Genomic DNA, 27,696 nt, shown 5'->3' on the forward strand with positions numbered 1-27,696 from the left:
ATGGATCTCGCCATACCCAATAGAACCAAGATGCTCTCCTCCAAAAAAAGGAAGCCAATCTGGTGGTCCCCCTGCCATAAACAAAGTCTACAATAGAAGGAGGAAACTGATGCGGAATAAGGTAAAGTCCCAAGACAGGGAAAACTCCCTTATCAGCCTCAACAAAAAGTTGAGATCCCTCATCAAATCCTCTAAAGCTAGCTATGAAAACAGAATTGCAGCAGACAGTAAAGACAACCACAAGGCCTTCTATAGTTTTGTAAAGAATCTCCACAGCAATACCCAGATTTGCTCTGAGCTACTGCACAATGATACCTCCTATACTGAGCCAACAGATATTGCCAATATACTGGCCGACAGATTCATTGCCAACTTTACCCCCCCAAAATGACCAATCACAATACCGGTAGATTGCCAGGCACCCAGTATTACTGCTGCACAGGTTAAAACAGCAGTGTCCAAGGTCAAACAGCTTCTGTGGGACCTGACAAATATCCCTGGCTGTGTCCTACATGAACTGCAGAGTGAACTGGCACCTCACCTGTGTGGCCCTGTTCTTTCACAGCCTCACCTCAGGCTTTGTCCCTACTGAATGGCGCATTGCATGTCATCCCTCTCCACAAAGGAGGAGCTACTACAGACCCTGGGAACTATCGCCCCATTAGCCTGACCAGTCTGATATGCAAAGCTATGGAACACATCATCGTATACCTAATAAACAAGGATATAGGGGAATCTCCAAACTCTGGCTCCCACACAGTTTGGTTTTGTGAAGGGTAGATCATGCCTGCTCAACTTGGTCGACTTCTTTGAGTCGGCCACCAGAGCTTTGTATGAAGGCAAGGTGGTTCATACAGCCTACCTTGATCTGGCCAAGGCCTTTGATATCCCACTCAGGGAACTATTGAAAAACTCACTAAGCTAGGCATCAATCCCTATATAACTAGGTGGGTTACAGACTGACTGACAGAACCCACAGCGTGAAAGTAGCTGACTCCAAGTCAGACTGCCGATTAGTCACAAGTGGAGTCCCACAGGGTTTGGTCCTGGGTCCTCTCCTGTTTGGTATCTGCTTCTCTGAAGTCCAACCCAACACGAAGGGACTCTGGCTGACAAAGTTCGCAGACAATTGCAAGTTGGGAGCTATTAACTCTCCAGGTGATGTTGACATCCTACAGAATGGCCTCACTGAGACCAACGACTGGTGTCAGAACCATGGCCTTAAGCTCGACGCCAACAAATGTGTCATTATCCCCTTTGGGAAAAACCTGGATGTTCTTCATTTTTCACTGTTGCAGTCATCACTTTGGGGTTATCCCTGCTGAGGTTGCCCTCGGCTGGCCTGAATACCAGAGAATTAGTATTTCTGCGTCAGTTGCTGTCACTTGAAGACTTGACGTTAGGTCGTCAGTAGTATAAAGAAAGCCAGCTGATGCCATTACATCAATCTTTCCTGCCGTGCAGCCCGAAGCAGAGGCAGTTCGCAAAAGTGCCGGTTGGCCGCTACCTGAGTTTCATTTCCGAATTGAAGTTGAAGTCTTAGAAAACTAAGTACCCCGTTGGGGATCCTTTTTTCTTGCACTAACCGAGGTCAGAAAAAGTTAATAATTGTCTCGCCTGTGGAAAGCAAATACCACACCAGGACTTCCACTCCTACTGCGTCACTTGTCTAGGCCCAGACCACGACATCCCTCATTGTCGGTTCTGTGCTTTTAATGCCAGAACTGTTCGTCGTCGGGCCCTTATTGTAGCCAGATATTTCCATTTACAGTCCATGAATTGGGTTCCGTAAGCCATTCAACAGCAGACCTTCCGAAAAAACTTAAAGATAAAGACAGAGACAGACCCCCACAGGACTGAACCTTCCGACGGCGCTACTGCCAAGCTGGTAGTCAGTCCTCCGGAATTCAATGAGGCGCTTTCGCAGCCCCTGATGCCCACTTCAGTTAATTCGCAGGCCTCTACCAAGACACTTTCGGAGTCAGGTATGCCACAGAACTTTTCCTCGTCTAAGGATCCTGCGGTCGTCTCTACTTTGGATGGGTCCTGAGCCGCTGTGCAGGCACCGGCTTCTGAGGAAGTCCTTTGTAACACGGAATCCAGATATAAACCGACACCTTCTTTCACAGCTACCATTCTTTCTAAAACAACTGAGTTCCTTAGGCCCAGGGGTCTAACCACCCCCAAGAAACTGACTTCCAGCCATTATTTGGCGCCTGCTCCCTTGCCTCAGTCACAAATGCTTAGAATGGCAGAAGAACTTATCATGCTGATTAGGGAAAGCCAAGCCACTCTCTCAAAAAGAGATCTGTCTCCAGAAGTTTTGTCTGAACAAGAGTCAGATGAATCTGATTCATCTGACTATGAAGATATGCAGCCCCTCTCTACACTAGGTTTCTGATGCAGAGGAATCTATTCCTTCAGCCTCTCCCACAGAGGATTTTTCCTTTGGGGAAACCCTGCTTACATAAGGGAGCATTTTAAATGGGAGAGTCAAGACTACCCACAGTCTAAAATGAGACTCTGAGAGTTCTTGGATGTTTCACAGCACAGGCCTTTAGCCACCCCCCCAGTCCTAGATGTGGTGGATGATGTCTTCCTTGAATCCATCTTGACTCCAGACGCCCTCCTTCCTGCTCCCAGAAAGCCAGACAGGTACTACAGAGTCCCTCAATCTCACCAATATCTCTAAAAACCCAACAGCGGACCCTGAGGTCATTACTCAAGGCCCAAAAGGGGTTAAAGCTACTTCAGCTAAGAATCCCACCCCCCTCAGACAGGGATTCCAGAGCACTGGACAGATGGGGTAAAAAAGTATACACCTCCGCTACTCTTGCTATCAGGGCACTAAATTGTCAGTTCCATATGCTTAAATATCAGCAAAATACCTTGGAACTCCTTAAACAGAAAATGTCCTCCTTTCCTGTATGGGCAGAATCTAAAGATTTACAGGAATTAATGCACTCTGCTGGTCAAGTAACTAAACACACTTTGCACTGTGGTTTTGACACCCTAGAAGCTTCTTGCAGGGCAGTAGTCACTGGATCTGTCATTAGAAGACATGAATGGCTTAACGAACAACCCCTGCCAAACCATGTCATATCAAAATTGTTGCATGCACCCTTGCACAAAGATAACTTGTTTGGTACTAAAACAGAAGAGGTGTTTAAAAAGATGGAAGAAAAAGCAAAATCTATGCAGACTGTTAAAGATTTCTTACAGATACAGCCCCCTAGGTAGAGCCCCCTAGGTTCAGCAGGCATTTTCCTTCCAAGCACTGGTCCTTTCCTGCACCTAGTAAACGGGGCCAGCCTAGGCCCCATGGAAACAGACCTCCAAGACAGCAGTCCCATGGGTTTCAGAGATCTAAACAGTGGACTGCCTCTGCTTCAAAACCAGGGAGTTCTAAGCCACCCCCTTATGGTAAAAACTCATAATGACTCAACCCCCTCCCTATCTCACCTCTGCCCACCATCACATACCCCTAGAAGGAAAACTCTCCTTTCACTCAAGCACCTTGGCCACCATTACCAAGGACCAATGGGTTGTGAACATTATGTCTCAGGAGTACAAATTCTCCTTCTACACCCTTCCAACCCCAAAAGGGTTCCCAGATCTACCACCAAATCAGTGGACAGAGGCTCAAAAGCAAATCCATGCCCAGCTCTCCTTGGGAGCAGTAGAACACGTTCCTGCAGAGCAGATAGGCCAAGGCTTCTACTCCAGACTTTTTCTGGTACCCTGAAAAGAGGGCACCTGGCTCCCCATCCTCAGTCTGTCCATTCTAAACATCTTCTTGGTGACCCCAAAATTCAGAATGCTCACCCTCCAGCAGCTGCTACCCATGCTGTCCAAGGATGCTTGGCTAGTTACTGTGGACCTAAAAGAAGCCTACCTCCATATTCCCATCAGGAAGTTGTGCAGAAAATATCTTCGCTTCAGGGCAGGATCTCAACACTTTCAGTTCTCTGCACTTCCCTTTGGCTTATCTACTTCTCCCAGAGTTTTTGCAAAATGCCTGGCTCCGGCCATTGCTTTTTGCAGACAAAGACATTTTCAAATTTACCCCTACTTAGACAACTGCCTTATTCAGGCAGACAGCCAGGAAAAGCTGCTCAAAGACCTGGCCTTTGTAAAGGACCTACTAACCTCCTTAGGGTACACAACCAACAAAAATAAATTCAAACAGGTACCCACCAAAAGGATACTCTTCCTCGGAGCAAGTCTGGACACAGCATCCCAGATGGCATGCCTATCACCAGAGAAACAAGAAACAAAGTTTCCTATCAGCTGACTTCTCTCAATTGGCCACGAGACCCCAGCTTTCTGCAAGGGAAATCCTACAAGCCCTGGAGCTCATGGCATCTTGCATACTCCTTATTCCATATGCCAGACTGCATATGAGGAAACTTCTATGATACCTAAAGAGCCTTTGGTGTCATCACTCTCAAGATCTGGAAACTCTTTTACCTGTTATTCCTTGCTTGAGGGAGGAATTTCTTTGGTGGGCAACAGCCTGTTCCCACAACAAGGGACTGCCCTTCTCCCCACATCCCGCCACCCAGACCCTCACCACAGATGCATCAGACTATGCTTGGGGTGCACACGTGGACGGCAGGTGCATACAATGCCAGGGGAACCCCCAGCAACTCCCCCTGCACATCAGTCTAAAAGAGATGATGGCTGTGCAGCAGGCCTTGATGGCTTTTAAACCTCTTCTCTCTCCAGGGGTTCTCCTGATTACAACAGACAAACACCACAGTGATGTGGTACATCAGCAAGCAGGGAGGACTCACTCCTACCTGCAGGCTGGCCATGACCCTTTGGTTCACAGCCTCTTCCTTGCATCTACACCTGTTAGCACAAAACCTGCCAAGCCCTCTCAATTCCCTGGCAGACCAATTAAGCAGAAAACTGTTGGACACCCACGAGGGGCAGCTCAACAGAAGCACCTTCTTACTAATAACTCAGAATTGGGGAACCCCGGAGGTTGACCTCTTTGCCTCCCACATCAACCATCAGCTCAGCAAATTCTGCACCAGGGAGCATCACTGCATGGAATGGAAAGTAGATCTCTATCCTTTTCCTGGGTAGACCTCTCGATCTCTGCCTTTCCTCCCCTACCTCTCATTCCCAAGCTACTGATCAAAATAAGTGAGGAAAAACCAAGGACCATTCTCATAGCTCCAGACTGGCCAGACAGCACTGGTACCCCTTGCTGCACATCCTGTCCCCACTGCCCCCATGGAATCTTCCTCAGATTCCCAACCTCCTAACCCAGAGAGAAGGGGAATTCATGCACCCCCAATTGCTGACACTCAGTTCTGCAGCTTGGCTTATAACCTGACCCCTGACCAATCTGCCCTCCTCAGTAAACAGGTTCTGGATGTTATCCGAGAGGCCAGATGCCCTAGCACCAGAAAGTGTTATGCAGATAAATGGAAAAGCTTCTGCACCTGGATCCAGGCTAAGGGGGCCAGTATGGCACAGCCCTCCAGTCCTCTCATCCTGGATTCCTTAGCTGACCTACTGCACAGTGGTCTCTTTCTGCTCTATAAAAATTCATGCCTCTGCTATTTCTGTTCATTTTCCTACTGAGTAGCCTCTTTTTTCACACCTTCTGATCAAGCAGTTCCTCAGAGAGGCTAACAACTTGAGGCCCCCCAGAAGTGCACCAGTACTTGGGACCTTAACTTTCTCTTGGAAAAGCTCATCCTGCCTCCATTCGAATCAGCTTCTTCTGCAGAGTTAAAATTTCTCTCCTGGAAGACAGCCTTCCTCCTGACCATCACTTCAGCCAGAAGAGTCTCTGAGCTGCAAGCACTCATGGCAGTGGAACCCTTCATCATCTTCCATGCAGACAGGGTATCCCTCAGAACTAATCCATCCTTCATGCCCAAGGTGGTATCCAGTGTGGCTCTCAACCAACCCATCCATTTGCCCACCTTCTTTCCTAACCCTCAAAACAAGGGGAAAAGGATTCTGCACTCTCTAGATGTGCACAGACAGCTTGGATACTATCTGGACAGGACTAAATCCTTCAGAAAATCTGATCAACTGTTGGTTAGCTTTGCTTCAGGGGCAGAGGGCAAAACCATCTCCAAACAGGACCCACTCCACCAGAGCAGCCTCCATTTCTGCAGCATTTCTTAGAGGAGTCCCCACCAGGGGCATCCTGGAGGCTGCCACCTGGACATCTGTTCACACCTTTACCAAACATTACCACCTACCTCTCTTTTCTAAATCCAGGGCAGGTTTTGCCTCTGCAGTCTTGAAGCGCATGCTAGCCAGCCCCTCGCTTCCTTGACTGCCTCCACCCATTTCCTCAGCTTTGGAAATCTACACAAATGTGATGACTGCAACAGTGAAACACGAAGAACATAGAACAGTTGTTTACACTTACCATAAATGTAGATGTTCGAGTGTCTTCACTGTTGCAGTCCTGGTTTCCCTCCCTCCTTCCCCCTTTTTCTTTTTCTTACCTTTCTTCCTTGTTGTTCTCCTTTCCTTACAAGGGACATATTGGTATTTGTTTTCCACTGGTGGGGTCTTGCCACCAGAGCCTGGCCTCCTACTTTAGGGGCTCCTGACCGGTTTGGGCAAGAAAAACTGATGTAATGGTGTCTGGCTGCCTTCCTTTGTACCACTAATGACCTGACATCAGTCTTCAAGCGACAGCAACCGATGCAGAAATACTAAGTCTCTGGTATTCAAGCTGGCTGAGAGCTACCCCAGCAGGGATAACCCCAAATGTGATGACTGCAACAGTGAAGACACTCGAACATATACATTTATGGTAAGTGTATACAACTGTACTTTCCCATGAATTACCACATTGATGGTAGTTCACTGAATGCAGAAGACGTTCTAAGAGATCTGGGAACAACCTCTCTTTTGGTCACCAATTGCCACTGGTCAGAAAGTCCTTTTATGTGGCACATCTCATTACTAAAGGTTTTGCATCCAGGAAGAAAGAGATCATTGTCTCCCTCTACTCTTCTCTCATTAGGTCAATCATTGAGTACAGTGCCCCATTTGGCATGTACCTCACTAGACACCTGCAACAACTGGAGATGCCCCAAAAGTACTTCACAAAGAGGATCGTAGGCTTTAAACACTTTTCCTATATGGGCAGACTCAAAAAACTCGCTACTATTCTCTGTCTCGTATCGCCTACTTAGAGGCGATCTCTGCTTGACTTATAAAGACATGTCTGACCCAGCTCTTTTAGAAATGCTACATCTAAAGAAATCCCAATCCCTCCACACCATATATTCCAGAGACCTCAACCTCATTACCACAATCAACAGAATGTACTGGAGGGACAGGTTCATGACCCAGAGACTGCCCATGCTATGGAATAGACTTCCCATACATGTCAAGCACAGCACCTCGCTGACCCTCTTCAAGAGAAATCTTGAGTGGATGGGAAATAAAACATTCACTTTGGGGATAATTCCAGTGGCTCTACTCGACAGAGGCACTGGGAACTAAGGTCGGGTGGCACAATGCCAGGGTAATCCTATGGCTAGGCTTGTAAAGGCCCCAGGGCCATTAGCCTAGTACACATCTATGAACCTATTAGTTTTACCTATCCTTTTGCGCAGAAGTTGTATAGCCTTCTCCCTCCTCAATTGCAAACCAAGCACAGTTCAGCACTAAGCTTGCAAACCAAGCATAGTGCTGGACTGTGACAAAAAAGTCCTCTGAAAAGTTGGGTTTATTAGCCTTGTAGGTCAATTGTCCATTCTCTTAAGGCAGTTCCACAGGAAAAAAAAATCTGGGACTTCTAATAAGTTACATTTATACAAAACACACACATTCTGTCCCAGAATCACATTAACATAATGACAGTGTTACTGTCTAACAGATATCGCCCCCCCCCCCACACACACACACACAAACCATATGCATAGTCATTTAAACAGGATTCTATAGTGGCTGTTTATACTTTTCATGTCTCATTGAAAGGAAAATAAAAAGCATAATAGATAAGTACTGATTTTCAACTGTAATTTTGCATGGGAAATGCAAGTTATAATGTGAGTTAATAAATAAATAAATATAAACCATTTAGTATATATTGCATTCATGTAACCAAGTAACTCTTTTGTCAAGTTTTCCCTCAGTAAGTATGCAGTACTTCCCTATAAATGTAAGTCATATTTTTTTTCATTTAAGTGGATAAGTAAATTGGTTGGAGGAGCCTTTTCAGTCACAACTTGAGCCGTACAGACAAGGACAGTAGACGTATACAAAGAATATTAGATGTCTGTAAAAATAAATATAGAACTGTTAGCAGCTTAGGAGAAGTACAAAACAGGAAAACTAGATAGTTGTACAAGTCAGTTTACAATATCACAGTTGTAAACACGTATTATTCATTTTGGTATCCGCATTTTTTCATTATCACGATCAGCCCTTCTACGTATATTGTTTTTCATAATAAAACACTTGCTGTAGGCAAGTATGAAACAGTCACAGCATACTTGATTTACATTATGGGATTGGCTTATCTTTAAGGTTACTTCCACTGCCAAGCTAAAACTATTGGGTTAGTATTGTAAACAGGCTGGATTTACCACATTTGGTAGTGCTTTCAGATACCCAGAGATAATGCATACATTTTCAGCCCGATGCTGTTGTATTACTAATGATTTAAGTACTGCTTAAGGAATGGCTTACACTATAGAAGATTCTTTGAAACATTTGTATTCCCGGTGTCTAGTGAACTAACAAAACCGCATAATTTGTTCTACTGCATTTTGCAGAGATTTACGTATAAAATACCTCAAAAAAAAAAAGGTGAATTTGATCTGAGCCCTTTATTGCAGTGACATTTGTTCATCCTGCAGCCTGCACCCAGCAAGACTGTATCTTGGCATACAGCTATTTTGAAGGTTTAAGAAGAAGGTAAAATAGATGCGTCCATGTGCTCATTCTTTCTCGGATATCCATTTATCCATGCCAAAGTCATGGTAGACCCTACAGCCTGTCCCAGTACCCTTTGGGTGCAAAGCAGGTAGAGAAATCAGTCCTAGACAGGATGACAGCTGTCACTGGACGTGCACACACATGCACATTCTTCAGTTTGGAGGATGTCTCTGGATTGTGGAAAGAAACTGGAGCAGCCAGTGAAAACTAAGCAGTATGAGGCGTCAGTGTTAATTTTATTAAAAAAATATACAATAAAAGGTCATTATTGTTCAGAAATGTGCACACTGATTGGACAACCCAATCCATGTACCCATTATAAGCAGAACATATTCCTATAGAAGAAGCCCAGATGCTCAGCAAGACTTCAGTGGCCAGAGAGGTTGTACTACTCACACCCCTACTTTTCAATTATCCAGAGGTTTGCAGAACATTTCTGATTTTCCTCATTCTTGCTTATACTCTGCACCAAGCTGCTATCCTATGCATAGTATTACCATTCATCACCCTTTAATCATTACACAAGATACATTTCTCAGCCCCAACAAAGAGAAGTAACAGTCGTTTCTTTCTTAGCTAGTTATTCCCTTTCTCTCCACCTATCTATTTATTTTTTTGTCTTACTACTATTAACAGATTGCTAATCTTTTCAACCTTAATCTAAAGTTTGTTATATTGACTTTGATTTTTGATATTTTCTGTTTAGTAGACTGTTTTAGACTATTACTGTGAACCCCAACTCATTCTTTGAAACTGTAGTTTCATGTTACTCTTTTTTTTTTTTTTTTTTTTTTTTTTTTTTTTTTTTGTAACTGGGTACTGTTTCATCTCTGATTTTTTTTTTTCTTTTAAGTATTTTATTTTGGTATTCTGCTGTTCATATCAGAATGGTAATGTACTTTTTTAAATGTTTTTTCTTTTGGAGCTTTTTACCCTGGCTTCCTTTGAAATGTGGCCTCTTTGGACCAGCTAGACTCTCCTGATAAAGAAATTGAAATTAAATAAATGTTTTGGCCCTGTCCCTTGTAAAATTTTTGATTTTCTGTTAAATCACTGTGTATTAGTCAGTAATTACAGGCATTAACTTATCATACTTCCTGTTCACAAAATGTATGTTGATGCCAAAAAAAATGTTGCTGTATTCACTTTTAAGTGATTCAGAGTGATACCCCTCTCTAGAATTCTTGAAAAAAAAAGTAAGAAAAAAGCTTTTTTTTAAGACTAAGAATAACAAACTGCTATGGAGAAGTTGCCCGTTCTCCATCGCATCTCTTGCACTCATTGATGTGCCGTGTCGCACACTATATTAGTACGAAGCAGAAGAGACCGAAGAAATTTTAAAGTGCTGTCATACAATGATGTTGTGTAAGAAATATAAGCAATTTTTTTTAAATGAAGTTGTATAATAGCATTAATCCACTGCTCGGTGTGGTATCTCAATATTTACCCATGGTTGGCTTTTTTATCACATGGGCTTCACCCTCATGATCAGCCAATCCCACCCATCGATAAATTATTGCTGAAATATATAGTTTTGGGGAGTGGTGCTTTCTGAATAGCTGCATTTGCTTGCTACAGAAACTTCTATGTGTGACTACAAAACCTTAAAGGAATGCTTTTCATGAGTTTTAAGAGTCATGCTTAGGCTTTGAGCTCAGGATATGCAGTAGGACTGAAAGTGACTCTTCTTGCAGACAGTGAACTTTTTACCCTAAAGTGACTTCTCTGTTTTAAAACTTGGAGAACTTTTTGCAGCTGATTAAAGTCATTCTTACGCGTTAGAATTTCTAGAATATGTCAAAAGTAAGAATTTGAAGGGTCATTAGCCATCCCAAACTGTACACATGGACACAGTCTTGTGGAGTAAGTAAGTGGTGGTAAATTTGTTAGCAAACCTTTGCAGGGGGGTGCTGAAAGTGGGAACACTTTAGAATATCGAATTTCTGAAAACTCGAACCTCATATGGTCGAGCCCATATGATCGAATTTTCAGAAACTCGAAATTGTAAAGTGTTAAAAAGAAAAACTTTAATTTAGATGAGTATTAGTTTTTTGCAGGGGGGCAAATCTCCCTGCACCCTCCCTACTTAAATATACCATCTCCGTGATCACACTATAGTGGGGAAATGAGAAATCTCCCGTTCTGTGCTTCTGCATACAGCGCGGAATGGGAGATTTCCCTTTTTCCCACTGTAGCGCGATCTTGGAGTTGGTATATTTAAGTAGGGGGTGCAGGGGGCCTTGACCCTCATGCAGAAACAATTCTTCTTCTTTCGGCTTTTTCCTAGTTAGGGGTCGCCACAGCGGATCATCTGTCCGCTTATGATTGGCAGTGGAGTTTTACAGTGTCGAGTTGCCAGCCCTGCGCCCAACCTTCCACAGAAGGCACACACATGCGCACACACACACACACACACCTAGGGCCAATTTAGAGTGTCCAGTCCACCTACTGCATGTCTTTGGGATGTGGGAGGAAACCGGAGCACCCGGAGGAATCCCACGCAACCACAGGGAGGACATGCAGACTCCACACAGAAGGCACCCCAGACGAGAATCGAACCGGAGAACCTCTTGCTGTGAGGCAGCAACGCTAACCGCTGCACAATCATAACCCCCCCCCCCCCCCCCCCCAATGCAGAAACAATGTTTGACTTTTTTTTTTTTTTTTTTTTATTTTGGTTCGGAATTTCAAATTTCTGAAAACTCGATCATATGGTCTCGACCATATGAAGTTTGAGTTTTCAGGCATTCGAGATTCTGAAGTGAAACCGTGAAAGTACATGTGTAATGAACAATACAAGTTGCAGATTAGACATTGAGGAAGTCATTGTTATTCCTGCTAAAGATGACATTAGGCTTCAAGAGTGTTCCTTTTTATTTTGTGCACAAAGTGAAAAGGCAGTTGAGGTGTTTGTCTATGTCACAGAAACGGAAGAGGGTAGTATCAGCTAATGTAGAGAAGTAAGACTGCATGGCACTAAATTTAGTGCAGCTTAGGATGCAGTTGGAAAGCTGGTTGGACTTGTTTTCTTTGCCATCTTTGCCCATTTTTCAAATACAAATGTACATTACTTTGCTCAGATTTACCACATAATACTGATCAAAGTGGACAAGATAGATATAATTTGTATTGAAATCATTACTTTAGTCACAGGTTGTAGTGACATTGTATGTTAAATAGTAGTAGTTCACTCCCGCAGTGCAACATATGATACAATACCTCAAAGGTTAACAGAAGACTGAGCATCAGCAGGCCACATACTACAATAAGCACTTTTAACCATGTATATGTGGTGTAAGAGATGCTTTTATCATATCACATTCTAAAAAATTATGTATGTAGCCACTGGCCATAGAGGACTGAAATATTTAACAACCAGACATTTTTTTGACAAATTTCTTGTTGCCATGAGTCAGCATAGATAACACTGTTTGCCACTGGTTATTGCTACTAGGTAGGAGTAACTCATTTACATGTGTTTTATTTTTCAGAATGAAGGAAATAAGTTACAGCTGCCTTATGAAATCAGAAAATTTTCAAATTCTTTTAGTGAAAGCTGTTCACTGGTCAACATAAAGACCTAAACTAGACACTAAAACCTTAAGTCTTAAAAGCTATATCTATCAGTAACCACATGGCAATCTTCAGATAGCATAATTCAGTGGGCCGCTTTTGTAGAGCAGCATTCCATCTGGTAGGGGTAACCATGGACATTATTTTTGTAATATTTCTTGAGTTCTCTGCTGCTTTTAGGAGAATAAAGATATGGTTCAGAAGTCGACATTCAGACTACATACTACATTTTTGCATAGTGGGATAATTTCTGATATGTAGCTGAACTGCTTTTTAAGAGTAGATTATGGTTTTCTTTAGCATATCCTATACTTCACAGTATTGAGATCCAGTCCAGATAACACATTTTATGATGTGTATAGTATTATATTCCAGATACATTATATTTTTATAAACATTTAAGCTAAAATGTGTGTCAAAGTTGTTTATATTTTTTTTTGGCTCCCTGAGTATCCCCTCTTATCCTGCCATTCCCATCACCTTTCTTATTGTGTAGTGACTGGTATGGCTGAATCCTCCTGTAAGCATTCAGGTGGGCCCTCTTTTTCCAAGTAGAGAATAACCTTGTGGCCTACTATCTCTAAAGTTGCCAGAGACCAGGAAGGGGTCAATCTGAATCGAATCCTGCTGTAACTCTGCAGGGGAGCTCTCCCTCTTCAGGGTAAGAACTACTATTCAGTCTACTACTGCAAGACTGTCCCCCTTTAAGAGAAGAGAGAGCCAGTGGACAGGCAACATACATGTGGAATGGATGAGAATTTTTGAGATGCAGGGACAGGGAATCCCAAATTGGACAAATTAAAGTTTGTGTGTCTGTATCTGTGTGTGTCTGTGTGCTGTGTGCCATGTGTCTATGTGCCTGTGTGTTTCATAGTTAGGACTACATCCCTCTATACCACAGAGCCGCAGTAGAGTTACAGCTTTTGATGAATTTCAGGATTGGCAAAATGAAATGCATTTGAAACTCAGTCATTAGGCAATGCTTTTTACAAATAAAAATGTCATAATTCTGTATTGCATTTTTTGTTGGGTAGAAGTTGTCCTAAATCTGTGATATTTGTACTGAAATAAATGTAACTGCACAGTGTACTGCAGTGGGCAAATGTTAAAAAAATTTAATTTCCATTCTTTCAGGGGAACGAATAAATTACAGTGTTAACACTCTGGTCATCTTTGTCCTGAGTCCAGTTATTGTGCTTCTTATCCTGTCTGTGATGGCTGTGGTGATCTGCCGCAAGATTCACCAGACCCGAATGCAGCGATTACATGCACATGATGATGAACATGGTACCATTGATGGCCTGATTGCATCAAATGTTGGAGATAGTACACTTGCAGTAAGTAACATTTTAAAACTCCGTCATAAAGATGTATTGCAGAATGAACTGGACATTAGTATAATACCACAAAGACGAAAACAAACCAATACCAGAAAAATCCAAAATCCAGACGAAATAGCAGTATCGCAGTAAATGCAGTTTTTTATTTTATCGTCACCACTCTAATTTCTTTAAAAGCAGTGTTTAAAATGTAAGCTCTTTCGTTTCTAACATACACTAATACATGGAACTTCATGAGACAGTTTTAAGTCATGCACAAAAGTCTTTAAAAAGCATTTCAGTTGACATGTCAAATGCTAATTTAAATCCATGGTCGTGGTTAGTAATACAACGATGTTCATCGTGCATACAGCTGCAGTCATCACAGATGGGTTCTCCTGCCGTCAGGCGGGTCCTCGGTCGGCCGAATTCCAAAGTCTTGGTCTGGCGTCTGTTGTTGTCGCTTTCTTTCCTGACGTCAGTGCGACAGGGGTATACAAGACACAGCCGACGCCATTTTCTTCTGTCTTTTTTGCCGCACGGTGCCCGAAGCAGAAGCAGTTCGCAAGTGCCGGTCGGCCAGCTCCTGAAATTACAAAAATTTGAAAACCGAAGTCTTCTTTAAAGCTAAGTACCCCGTTGGGGAAACTTTTCTTGCCTCAGACCGATGTCAGACAAAGTTAACAATTGTATTTCTTGTGGGAAGCAAATACCGCATAAGGATTTCCATTCCCTCTGTATACCTTGCTTAGGTCCAGACCACGACGTCTCGGGCTGTCGCTTTTGTGCTACTTTCAATAAACGCACTATTAAGCGTCGGGCGGAGTTCGCCCAGCACTTTTTTGGTAAAACGTTTAATTATAAAATGTCGTCGGAGACTCCGACTACCGTTTTGACCAAAAAACGCAAAGACAAAGAACGACACTCGAGGTCCGCTGTCTCCACCGACACCACGCTAAACCGGCTACACGTGGTCCGGTTCTCAGTGAGGCGCCTACGCAGCCCCTGACTACCGACGACGCTTCTCTGGCGGTGTCTTCTGTAACCGAGACCGCAGGTTCCTCGGCCCATACCCCGACTACAGCTACCGAAGCCGATGTGAGTGTTGAGCCTCTTAATGTGGACAGGTCCACTTCCACCCATGGTGTCTTTAGACCTTCTAATTCCTTTTCCATAAAGGCCTTTACTAAGTCTAAATCAGCCATGCATCCCAAGAGGCCTATTGCACAGGGCCCATCTCCAGGCCCCATGCCTAAAAAGCAGATGCTCAAAATAGCTGAGGATTTAATTACTCTTATCAGGGGTTCCCAGCCCCCTCCGGACAAGAGACCCAGAGTGGAGGAAGATTCTCCCTCTTCTGACCAGGGCTCCATTATTTCAGAACATTCTGATGTGGAGGAGCATTCGTACTCCCCTTTTGAAGATTCTGATGCAGAACAGTCTATTCCTTCTGTATCCCCCCCCAGAGGATTTTTCATTCGGGGAAACCTTGCATACCTTGAGGGAACACTTCCATTGGGAAGGCCAAGATTTCTCAGATTCCAAGAAAAGGCTTAGGGAATTTCTTTTGCTACCTCAGCACAGACCTCTGGCGATACCTCCTGTCTTGGACATACTTGATGATGTCTACTTGGAGGCTTGTCTTAACCCGGATTCCCTGCCTCCCGCCCCAGTCAAGCCTCTGATAGGTACTACAGAGTTCCTAACTCACACCAATTCCTTTACAAAAGCCACAATGCAGACCCTGAAACCATTTCTCAAGGCCCCAAGGGAATGAAGGCCTCTACTGCTAAGAATCCATTACCTTCCGAGAGAGAGTCTAGATCCTTAGAAAGGTGGGGAAAAAAGGTATATACCTCAGCCACCCTAGCCATGAGGGCCTTAAATTGTCAGTTCCATATGCTTAAATATCAGCAGTTTCTGTTATCACAATTAAAGAATAAAATGTCACAACCTGAACAACCAGATTTAAAGGAGTTGCAGGATATGATGCATAGTGCAGAACAAGTGGGTAAACACACCTTACAATGTGGCTATGATGCTCTAGAAGCCTCAAGTAGAGCTGCTGTTACAGGATCAGTCATTCATAGACATGCCTGGCTTAGGGAACAAACCTTGCCTGACCATGTTAAAGCTAAACTATTAGATGCTTCTTTACAAAAGGATGCATTATTTGGTACTAATGCGGAGGTGATTCTACGAAAAATGGAAGAAAAAGCTAAATCAATGCAAACAGTCAAGGCTTTTCTACAGGTTCAACCACCATGTTTTAGCAGAAATTGGCCTTCAAAAAACTGGTCCTTTCCAGCCACGGACAAGCCCCAAAGAGGTAGATACAGGCGCACAAGGGGCAGAGGACAATCTCAAGGATCATATAGAGGCAGACAATGGCAATCTCCAGCACCAAGAGGTGGTGAAGACGGTGCACAACAATACAGGAAACAAACCCAATGACTTTCCCCTTTGCATGCCAAGCAAGGCTCAGGTGGCAGCACCCTTGGGAGGAAAGCTGGCATTATTTTCAAAAAATTGGCATATTGTCACAAAAGACAAATGGATCCTGGACATTATAAACAGAGGCTACAGATTTCATTTTCACACTCTTCCAAAAATGAGAGGCATGCCGAACCTGCCACACAATCAAAGGGCAGAGGCTCAAATACAAATTTCAAAGCTCATGGGCATGAAAGCTATTCAAGAGGTACCTACTCACGAACAAGGTCAAGGTTTTTACTCAAAGACTATTCCTGGTACCAAGGAAGGGAACCGATTGGAGACCCATTTTGGACTTATCCATCCTAAACACATTTTTACTCGTACCAAAATTCAAGATGCTCACCTTACAGCAGCTTCTTCCCATGCTGGGCAGGGAGTCTTGGCTGGTAACATTGGACCTCAAGGAGGCATACCTGCATGTCCCAATCAGACAAAGCTGCAGAAGATACCTCAGATTTCTTGCAGGTTCAATCCACTATCAATTCTCTGCATTGCCCTTTGGCTTATCTACTGCGCCCAGAGTATTCACGAAATGCCTGGCATCAGTAATTGCCTACTGCAGACTTCAAGGGATACAAATTTACCCTTATTTGGACGATTGCCTGATCCAGGCGGACAGCAAATTCTTACTTTTGGAACATCGGGCTTATGTAACACGGTTATTGAATTACTTGGGATACACAGTCAACAAAGAGAAATCCAGGCTAACACCATCTCAGAATATAATTTTCCTGGGTGCCAACTTGGACACAAAACACCCAGATGGCCTATCTTACGCCAGAAAAACAGGGGCAACTAACTCAGTACTTCAAGACACTAGCAAATTGTACCAGGCTAACTGCAAGGAAAATCCTGCAGGCTCTGGGATTCATGGCATCTTGCATTCTTCTAATCCCATATGCAAAGTTGCATATGAGGAAACTTCAATGGTACCTAAAGAACCTATGGTCTCAACACAGCCACAGTTTGGAAACAATAATACCACTAATTCCATGTTTGCAAAAGGAATTTCTATGGTGGGCCCTAGCATGCCAAACAAACACAGGTCTACCATTCTGCAAGCCTCAAGCAAATCAAGTCATCACAACAGCCGCCTCAGACTACGCCTGGGGGGCACACATGACGGACAGGTGCATCCAGGGCAAGTGGTCCCAAAAGGAAAAGCATCTTCACATCAATCAAAAGGAGATGCTAGCAGTGATAAATGCAATTACAGCTTTCAAAGACCTTTTGCATCCAGGACAGTTATTGATAAGAACAGACAACACCACAGTAATGTGGTACATAAACAAACAAGGAGGAACACATTCATACCCCCTGTGCAGGCTGGCCATGTCACTTTGGAACTTGGCTCTGGAATGTCAAATCGAACTTCAAGCACAGTACCTGCCAGGTTTGGAAAACACGTTGGCAGACAATCTAAGCAGAAATATGACAGATCCGCACGAATGGAAGTTGCATCCTCAAGTCTTTACAAAGATAATCCAAGCGTGGGGAAGGCCAGACCTAGATCTCTTTGCCTCCCACAAGAATCATCAATTGACAAAATTCTGCTCAAGGACATTTCATCCAAAGGCCTGGAGGGTGGATGCCCTTTCTTTCAGTTGGGCAGCACTGACAGTTTACGCCTTTCCACCTTTGCCTCTACTGCCCAAGGTGCTCTTGAAGGCAAGAGCGGACAGACCAAGGATGATATTGATTGCACCAGACTGGCCAAGACAACACTGGTACCCACTCCTGAGGAGTCTAACACACTCTCCTCCCTGGACCCTACCTCTAATGCCTCTTCTCCTGACTCAGCACAGCTACCAAATTCTACACAGCCAGCTGAAAACACTCAACCTGGCTGCATGGAAAATTCCTTAGCACCACAACAGACCCTACTCTCCAAGGAGGTGCAGGATGTCATTTTGGAGGCAAGAAGGCCATCTACTAGAAAAGCTTACTCCGCAAAATGGAAACGGTATTGCGTTTGGAATGAGAAAAAGGGCCAGGATCCTAGGAAACTGAATTTGCCTCAGATATTACAGTGTCTAGCTGAGCTGCTGAACAGTGGACTTTCATTTTCCTCCATTAAAATACATGCCTCAGCCATTTCTGCAGAATACAACACTGATCCACCCTTATTCTCTCACCCACTCTTAAAGCAGTTCCTCAGAGGGGCTAAGAATAGAAAACCTCCAAGGAAACAACAAATACCAGCCTGGTATCTAAATTACATTCTAGAAAAATTAACATTGCCTCCCTTTGAACCAGCTGCCTCAACAGATTTGCAATATTTGTCCTGGAAAACAGCTTTCCTTCTGGCTATTACCTCAGCTCGTAGGGTCTCGGAACTACAAGCCCTCATGGCTGTGCAGCCATTTCTCATTTTCCGTCAGGACAGGGTTTCTCTATGAACCAACCCATCATTTATGCCTAAGGTAGTATCAAGGGTAGCTTTAAATCAGGCCATACACTTACCTACCTTTTACCCCAATCCTCAAAACAAAGGGGAAAGGCTGCTACATTCCTTAGACATCCATAGACAGCTGCGTTACTATTTGGACAGAACAAAGCCTTTCAGGAAGTCAGAACAACTCTTTGTCTCCTATGCTGTAGGAGCTCAAGGGAAGCCTATTTCCAAACAGACAATTTCAAAATGGATAGGTCACTGCATACGTTTTTGTTACTCCTTTCATGGTAAATCTGTACCTGCAGGCATCAGATCCCACTCCACAAGTGCCACAGCTACCTCTGCAGCCTTCCTCAGAGGAGTCCCAACCAAAGATATTTTGGAGGCAGCCACTTGGAGTTCTGTGCATACCTTCACCAAACACTACCACCTACCTTTATATTCCAAAACTAGAGCAGGCTTTGCCACTGCTGTGTTGCAGGGCATTCTGGCTCCTCCCAGTTCCACCTAGTGCCTACCACCCTGTGCGTAGCTTTGGGATTCTACCCATCTGTGATGACTGCAGCTGTATGCACGATGAACATAGTACAGTTTTGTACCTACCATAAATGTAGATGTTCGAGTGCTAATACAGCTGCAGTCCAGGTTTCCCTCCCTCCTTCCCCTCTGGGAACATACCTAGTGGCTAACTCCTCTACTTTCAATCTGATTGGGTTATCCTTCTATGGTGTATTTGCTTGCAACTACTGATTTTTGATTATATTGCATTGCATGATTATATTTAATATCTATATATATGTATGTATATATATATATATATTGCCTTCCTTCTGGGGGCACCTGACATCTGGGGCAAGAAAGACTGAAGAAAATGGCGTCGGCTGTGTCTTATATACCCCTGTCGCACTGACGTCAGGAAAGAAAGCGACAACAACCGACGCCGGACCAAGACTTTGGAATTCGGCCGACCGAGGACCCGCCTGACGGCAGGAGAACCCATCTGTGATGACTGCAGCTGTATTAGCACTTGAACATCTACATTTATGGTAGGTACAAAACTGTACTTTTTGCCAAAGCATTGGTCTCTTTTAAAGACCTAATATCACTTAAATGTTAACCCATCATATTTTTTTAACTTCTGTTCCATTTTGCCCACATAAAAACATGGGCATTTGGAATATACCGCACAATACACTACTTTTTTCTGAATTACAAGATGGTCTACCATAGGTCCCAGAGAACAATTGCAAAATTTTCTCAAATTTATAAATGAGACTACAACATTTTTGAGATTTACATACTCTACAAATGAAGAGGATGTAGCTTATTTGGATACTTTAATAAATAACGACACTTTAAATGGGAGATTTTTAGCTGAAATCTTTAGCAAAAAAAAAAAAAAAACACAACTCTTTCTTACATTATAATAGTAACCATCCATCCACTCAAAAACGTGCTGTCATTAAGAGTCAGTTTGTTAGAGCAGCACATATGGTCACAGTATGGGAGAGTTTTAAGGGTCAGTTTGTTAGGGCAGCACGTATGGTCACAGTATGGGAGAGTTTTTTAAAGGAATGTGACAATTTGAGGAACATGTTCCTTAAACGAGGATATCCAATTGAATTGGTTGACAGTTTAAGAGATGAAGTAGTCGATAAGAGAGCTATAGGGTACTTTAATCCCATTTTAGGTACTAAGATAGTAAATGTACCTGAGAGTGGAGATGGTGATTCTGACTTCAAAATTATTAGTACCACTAGTCAAGGAGTGCTTCATTGTGAACATATTAATAGCACAAAACAAATAAACTTTGCACTAAATATTCAGGGAAATCCTTTATTTCCACATTTAGTGTGAATAGTAATACTTTGAGAAACATCATATTTAAAAATTGGGGTTTTCTGAATAGTGAGAAAGAATTAAGAGATTGGGTGGGAGAAAAACCCATGTTTGTATCTAAACAGGGTTGGAACCTTAAAAACATATTAGAGAACCCATGTGAACCAAAAAGAATTGGTGTTATACATAAATGTGGAATGTGTGTATATTGTTCATACATTATGGAAGGTAGCGAATATAAGATTAACAACCTTAAAATCAAGATTTATGGTAGACCATCTTGTAATTCAGAAAAAGTAGTGTATTATGCATTATGTTCCAAATGCCCATGTTTTTACGTGGGAAAAACAGAACATAAGTTAAAAAATAGGATGGGTGAACATTTAAGTGATATTAGGTTTTTAAAAAAAACTAATGCTTTGGCAAAACATTGTATTACTAACCATGACCATGGATTTAAATTTATTGTCTTGGAAGTGTTAAATGTTTCTGTTAGAGAAGGGGCCTGGCCATTATTACTTGAAAAGGCTGAGCGAACAGAAGTTCCGTGTATGAGTGTATGTTAGGAACGAAAGCGCTTACGTTTTAAACACTGCTTTTAAAGAATTTAGAGTGGTGACGATAAAATAAAAAACTGCATTTACTATGATACTACTTTGTCATCTGGATTTTGGATTTAACTGAAAATTAGTGGCAGAAAGCTCCCCTCATATATATATATATATATATATATATATATATATATATATATATATATATATATATATATAGATATGTATGTATATGTAAATCTTGTCACTCCTTAAACCTGGACTTTTTTGTGTGTTTGTTAGTTTATACTGGAAAATCAGTTGGTAGTTTGCATATAGTGAATTGATTAGTAATCCCCTTTAATTACTGTGTGGGAAAAAATGCTAAAGCAGCAGAGGTACAAAATTACTTTGGGTTTATATAGTCATTCTAGAAAAATAACTCTGCCAGAGGAGCTCATGGTTAAATATATTTTTTGTCTTCATTGCACAATGATCTAGAATCTGAATCTTTGAATATTGTCGGTCTTACTTCAGAAAATCACAGTGAATTAATAAAGCACAGTCTGAACTTCCAAATCACCATCTTGATGGCAAATTTGATGAACTAGCGTTTCTTGGAGAGGTTTTAGCGGTTCCTCTGTTAAAACCCATCATTGCTTACAAAAGTTATACTTGCAGAGAGACACTGCATTACACAGAATTGTTTTATGTTTTTTTACAGCCCCACTTTTGGCTCTACAAAGTCAGCATATTGATTTATGAGATGGGATTCCATATCTGTTGTACAACTTGGTACCCCCTGTAGAGTGAAACTTAAAAAAATTGTTAAAGTATGATCTCAATAATGCCTTTTCCAAGTGTGTTTCTAGTTCTTTGAGCTCAACACCTGATATGTGACCTTCTTCTGCCTACTTTTTCACAGGATTAGTTGTGATCTCACTCTTGCTGGAGCTAGTGTGAGGTCAGGCTTCCTCCACTCAATCTCCTTTGAAATGTTTGAAGTCTCTGGAGGCCATTTTTCTAAAGACATATAGGTGGAATGAGCTCTACTCACCATACAGATTATCCTTGAATGTCTTTTGATTTGTTGAGACCTTGAGGATCACGTGACTCTTACTGGACTGGGCACTGGCATGCATTCCCAGGAATGTCCGTATATGTGTTTGAGCAGGAATGAGATGGAACCAGTGATCAGGTGTACCATTATATCAGGCTAAAATCATCCTACCCTGCTTTTATGTCCCCTAAGGAGGAGGATATCCTTTTTAGGCACCAGAGTGACTGGAGCATGTCCATTACCTGGCATTCTTAAGCAGACTCCTATGTTTATGTAGTCAGGCCATGGAAGGTCCTGGAATAGAGTTTTTGATACCCTGGCTGCAGACAAGCAGTCTTAAGCTCTGGACATGTGTGTATGACAATATACCTATTTGCCAAGTTGGAAATTAGAGCCTCTTGGCTACATACCTCACTTGTTAAAATTCTAGTCCTCACTAATAGACCAGGCTTTGGGAAAGCTTGACAGTCTCCCTGAGTCTGCTTTAAGGAAGGAACTGGTCATAATTGAGACCAGTGTATCTACAGTGGATTACCATGTAACCTGCTGTAATTTTGATGTGCTTGTATAATGTTCATGATGTTAGGCTCAGGCATGTTGTCAGTCAAGGAGGGGCTCAGAAACAACATTCTGAGTGCCCAGTTTGAGTGAATTTCTTTCTTAGGCCTTATCAGGACTTGGTGGATGACTTCTTGAAGAGGAAGGAGACCACCTGTGAGCAGCTGAGCTAGTTGCATAGATTCCAGTCTTCTTTTACAAAAGGACTGCTTTGATGTAGTAAAATTGTGGGACAGTGGGGCGGGAGGTAAGAAACCTTAGCCATACACAAAGTTGTGCAATTTCAGAGCTAGCATACTTAGAAATGTATAGGTGGGGGTGAGGCTTGCTGCCTTTCTGTATTTTAAACACTTCTTTCCTGACATATGTATTTTGACAAAGAAAAAAAAAACATACATATGTAGTCCACTAAGAATTTAGTTTGAAAAATGCATAATCAAAACATAGTTTAACTGGTGAACCCTCTTCAAAATTCTAAATATTGCTTTACCTGTCACTTGTGATTGTTAACATTACAAAAGGTCATCTTGTAACAAACAGTGCATGCCGAACGCTAACTTTCACCAGCATTTTAACAGCACAGAATATCCATCTTGAAATGTGATGATTAATCAGTTAAGACTCGTAATTTTTATTTTTTGTTTACAGACCCTCAAGAATTCTTAAAATATTTGTCTCATTTCTAAACAGAGTCTTTCATATTACATGTATTTACAACTTCACATAAAAGCTTTCTAGCTGTGCTTTGGTACCTCATTAAAATGCCACTCAGATTAACTCATTGTTAAAGAAGGAGGCTGTAGTACAGCAATATTTAATCATGCTGTCTGATATAGTGCCTTTATTACCTAGCATTCAGGCAGTATGTGCTATAATAACTCATCTGCCATGTTCCCAGCCTTTTTCCAGTCACCCCATCATTGTTAAAATTTTTACTTTGTACATAATTAAAGTATTTCTGATCCGTACCTCTGTCTACTCTTAACAGATTTATATAATCAATTAAAAGTAACTAATTGAATACTAAGTGAAGATGACATATAGTAGTTCACTAGTTTTTGACATTGGCTTCATTGGTCCCCGAGTAGAGGTTATCGAGGGGGTCATGACAGATGTTCACTTTATAATATTATATCAGATTTTATTGAATCATCTTACTGCATTCCTTAAGCACCATGTACCCCTGTATTTTCTTGACTACTTGTATTAACAGAAACATTTAGGCATTGACTTGTGGTAGGACTACCTAATATTGAGCTGTCATAAACAAGTCCATACATAACACCCCTACTTATGCAATCTGCCTCTTCTTTAAAGGTATTAATTTATGCAGCATTAATTACATTTTTTTGCCCAGTTAATCTCAGTCCGTACACAGGCCATGTTTTGCAATCCGTCTTTAATTCCAGTCATTAAAATGTTATTTAGCACTAGGTGATCCATTTCATGCTTTTCAGGCTTGTATTGCAAGATCATGTTAGCCTGACATTAAACACTCCCCCAGGCTCTGACTCCCTTCTTTCTCCTCCTGTAATGTGATGTTTTTCTACTGTCTTCAGATTTGCTTTGTCACTTGTGAGCAATGAACTGGAAAAAGACCCCAGACTTTTATGAACACAAGTAGTTCACACTGTTGCTTAAGTTTATTTTCTCTTCTACTGTGAAAGCATCTCGATTAAGATAGAACTTTCTGATTTTTATAGTCTTTGTTGTAGTTTATTGCTCTTTGTAGCTTCTCCTCCTAGGCAATGTTTATCCACAACTCTTTTCCCCCAGCTGCATACTATGCTTGTTCATTGTTGTTTGGGAAGTTAGGAGTTTCTTGCTATTTGTTTATGCTTGTGCTAAGAAGTATTGACTGTTAGTTGTAGTTTTTCTTGACAAGAATGGAACACAGAAAGGTGCTGAACTGCATTAAATACAGCTCCAGAATTGTCATTCCTTATGCAGGCTTTTTTGGGCACTAAAAATATATCCGTTTCCTGTGACATTTATGCCGCTTTGGTTAGCACACCCGGAGAGGCTGTCAGAATAAACTACCTTTGAAAGGTTTATCATCTAAAGATATTGGTGATGTAGTGAACCTCTCTGACCATTTTAGCATCCTAATGATAAGGCAGCTGAAATGGAGGCGGAGACCTCACAGTGCAGTCCAAAGTCTCCAATTATTTTTAAGAAGTCTAAGAGGGAGGGCAGAGAGTCCACTTTCGTTTCTCCTGATGTTTCTACTTTGAGGATTTATGATTGAGAAAAACATGGATTTACTTGGCTGACTAGTCTTTCCAGCTATAGAACTAGAGCTGTCCTTCTTTAGTCAGATCTGTGAGGTCCATTTCTTCACACGAGTGCCAGTATGGATATTGCTTACTTTAAGTTGACAATGACTTTATTGATGACCCAATTCATGACATATTTTTTCCCATCATCTGATGTCTCCAGATCAGACCGGGATTATTTTCCCTCTCCTGCTTCTTTGACTTCATCCTTATCAGGCCCAGTTTTATTCCCAATTATCAAAGAAATTGAGAACTCCTTGCTTGTTGTCTGCATTGAAGTCCTTCGTGTCAGTTTTCTTCATTTCTTGCTGTTGGTGCCAGACATTCTAGCACTGATTTCCTTTGTTCTGATTTGTGACTTAAGTTATCTACCCTGAGTCCTGGGACCAGAGACCTCATTGTCATTGGCTGATGGTGGTCTTATAGCCCTTTCACTATCATAACCATTGGTTTTTATCACTTTGCACATGGGTCTTCATGGATAGGCTCTCTGATGGTGGCTTATAGCCCTTTCACTATCATAACCATTCGGTGGCAGAGTGATCCATAATGGCTGTGTTTTCAGGCATCAACTCTGACTCCAGCAGTGCATCCTGCTGTGAAAGGACCTCCTCTGGCATTAGCTGCAGTCCGTACCTCCCTAAGACTCCTCTTTCTCTCTCTCTGAGCCTATTGTCTGTCATAGCTGTAGAACCAAAGGAATGAGAGATCGTCACAGGTCTTATCTGCTTTGGTCCAGGTCCCACCCCCTGATACACACTTCCCCATCTCCAAATACCTTCCCACAAGGAGGCTGAGAAAGCAAAAGTATGAAAGAAAATGTCTCCCCTCCCCTCCTCAGAGTTTTATGTCCAAAACTCATATGATGGGCTTGAGGGACGCCCCCACCCACAACTTTCCCTTCCAAAAGACCTCTGATTTGTGTAGATTGTGATGACATGAGGTATTCCCAGCTATGCCAGGAGAAGTAGGGCAGTGGATGTGTAAGATATGCCAACACAGCTAGCTGGAATTTTGTAAAGAATTTATATGTCATGTGTATATCAAACTGATTTGTACAGATGGTTGTGCTGAAAAGGTATTTGTGAAGTTTGTTTGTGTTGAAAATGTATCAACAGTAAGTCCTGCTGGACAGAAAAGAAATGTACGTGCATGTAGTAACTAATTAAATGCACACATTGTAACTGTTTAAATGAATATATTTTAACAGAAGATACTGCAAGAGAAGAGGTTAATCACAGTCCAGCTGCAGCTAACTTTGAAAATGTTCTGAAATTAAATTACTGGACTATGCCATAAAGATGTTTCTCACAGTTTTGAATGAAGCCAGAGACGCAATTTCTGTAAGAAGAATGGTAGTCTCTGTAGAAATAGCAGAAGTGTTAAAATTGTTTTACAGCTTCCAGATGCTGCAATAAACTTTAGCAAAGCTCGGGATATGTATTATAACACATATGTGCTAAATCCTGCAGCTTCCAGTGATTGCATAGTGTGGGAAACGGAATCAGATGACCAGATGTGATGTCATTATGTAATCTAGGACAAAAATGATGTTTTAATACCAGGTGAGAGAGAAGTCTCATAACATTGTGTTTTTTTTTTGGAACCTGACAAGGAAGGACCCCCTCACCTACTTCATCTTGTCTTGCTCTAGTAAGTAAACCAGGGAATAGAAATTATTTAGATCAGTCAGGAAAATATAGTGAGATTAGTTAAGTACTTATAAGCCAAGTACTGTTTTTCTACTGTTTTTCTGTATCTGTGTGAATCTGTTCATTTGTGTTATTTTACTATTTCCTGCGATTGAAACTCTGGTGTTTATTGTAAATAGAGATTTATTATTTTCATTTTTTTTATTATTTACTATTACATATATTTAAACGTTTCATTGTGGATGGTCCTTTAGAGAATATTTTAACCTTTGAAACTACTTATGTTCAGTGACACTGTGGCCACTCCTGAAAGCCTTACTGCACTGGTCAAAACACTACCAGTGTTTTTAATATTAATTTTAGTCAGTATAATTGGGCACCCTTGTAAGATCCTTAGAGTAGTTGGTTCTGGAGTTTCTGGTGGCAATAACTACCTTATAGTCTGGTCAGAACGGGGCATAGCTAGTAAATCTGTGCCAGTCTTTCCCGTGTGTGTGTAAATCAAATCTCAGTATGTGTGTGTCAGCTGCTTGGAGCAGGGACACAAAGCACTTGTTTCACAGAGAGGGTGCTAGAGGACTTGGCTTTAACACTTGACTGAGGACTCAACTCTATAGCTGTGAAAGTGGGGAGTCGTACTGGTGACTTGAAGGGGAACAGAGAGAGAAATCCAGATCTTGGACTGTGTGTGTTCTCCATGTGCTCTTAAAGGAAATTGTGCGTGATGCAGAGAGCTGTATTTGGAAACACTGTGTGTATCCGGTTTTGTTCCAAGTGAATGTCCCTCTCCAGTGTCAGTGGTGAGGATTCAGGCTCCTTGATTACTGGCCCAGAGAGGGGATGTCACATAGGGCAATTTGTGTAAAAAAAAAAAGAAGGATGTCCCTTTACCCTCCTCCATTCCTCTCAGAGGATTTTACAGAAAGTGTCAGTTTTCTTGGTGGTGTTCCTGGTGGGTATAAGTGGTTTATTTGGTTATCTGGAGGGCTTGGAAGGAGCCTACTGTGTTGGCTGCCATGATAAGAAGACCAGACCAGATCCTTGGCTGCCTCTGGACTGTGATG

General features: G+C 42.1%; 1 protein-coding gene across 2 annotated transcripts in view; it reads left to right on the forward strand.

The window, feature by feature from the left end:
- Positions 1-27,696, forward strand: part of LOC122796618 (activin receptor type-1-like) — a 446,478-nt gene that overhangs the window by 168,454 nt on the left and 250,328 nt on the right. For both annotated transcript variants that reach the window (XM_044065233.1, XM_044065231.1), the window contains exon 5: positions 13,642-13,844. In XM_044065233.1, the coding sequence (XP_043921168.1) occupies positions 13,642-13,844 (203 nt within the window). The remainder of the gene's footprint in view (positions 1-13,641; positions 13,845-27,696) is intronic.

The sequence above is a fragment of the Protopterus annectens genome, chromosome 3.part0 (genome assembly GCF_019279795.1).
Source record: "Protopterus annectens isolate FY-2018-M chromosome 3.part0, PAN1.0, whole genome shotgun sequence".
In the NCBI taxonomy this organism is placed as follows: Eukaryota; Metazoa; Chordata; order Ceratodontiformes; family Protopteridae; genus Protopterus; species Protopterus annectens.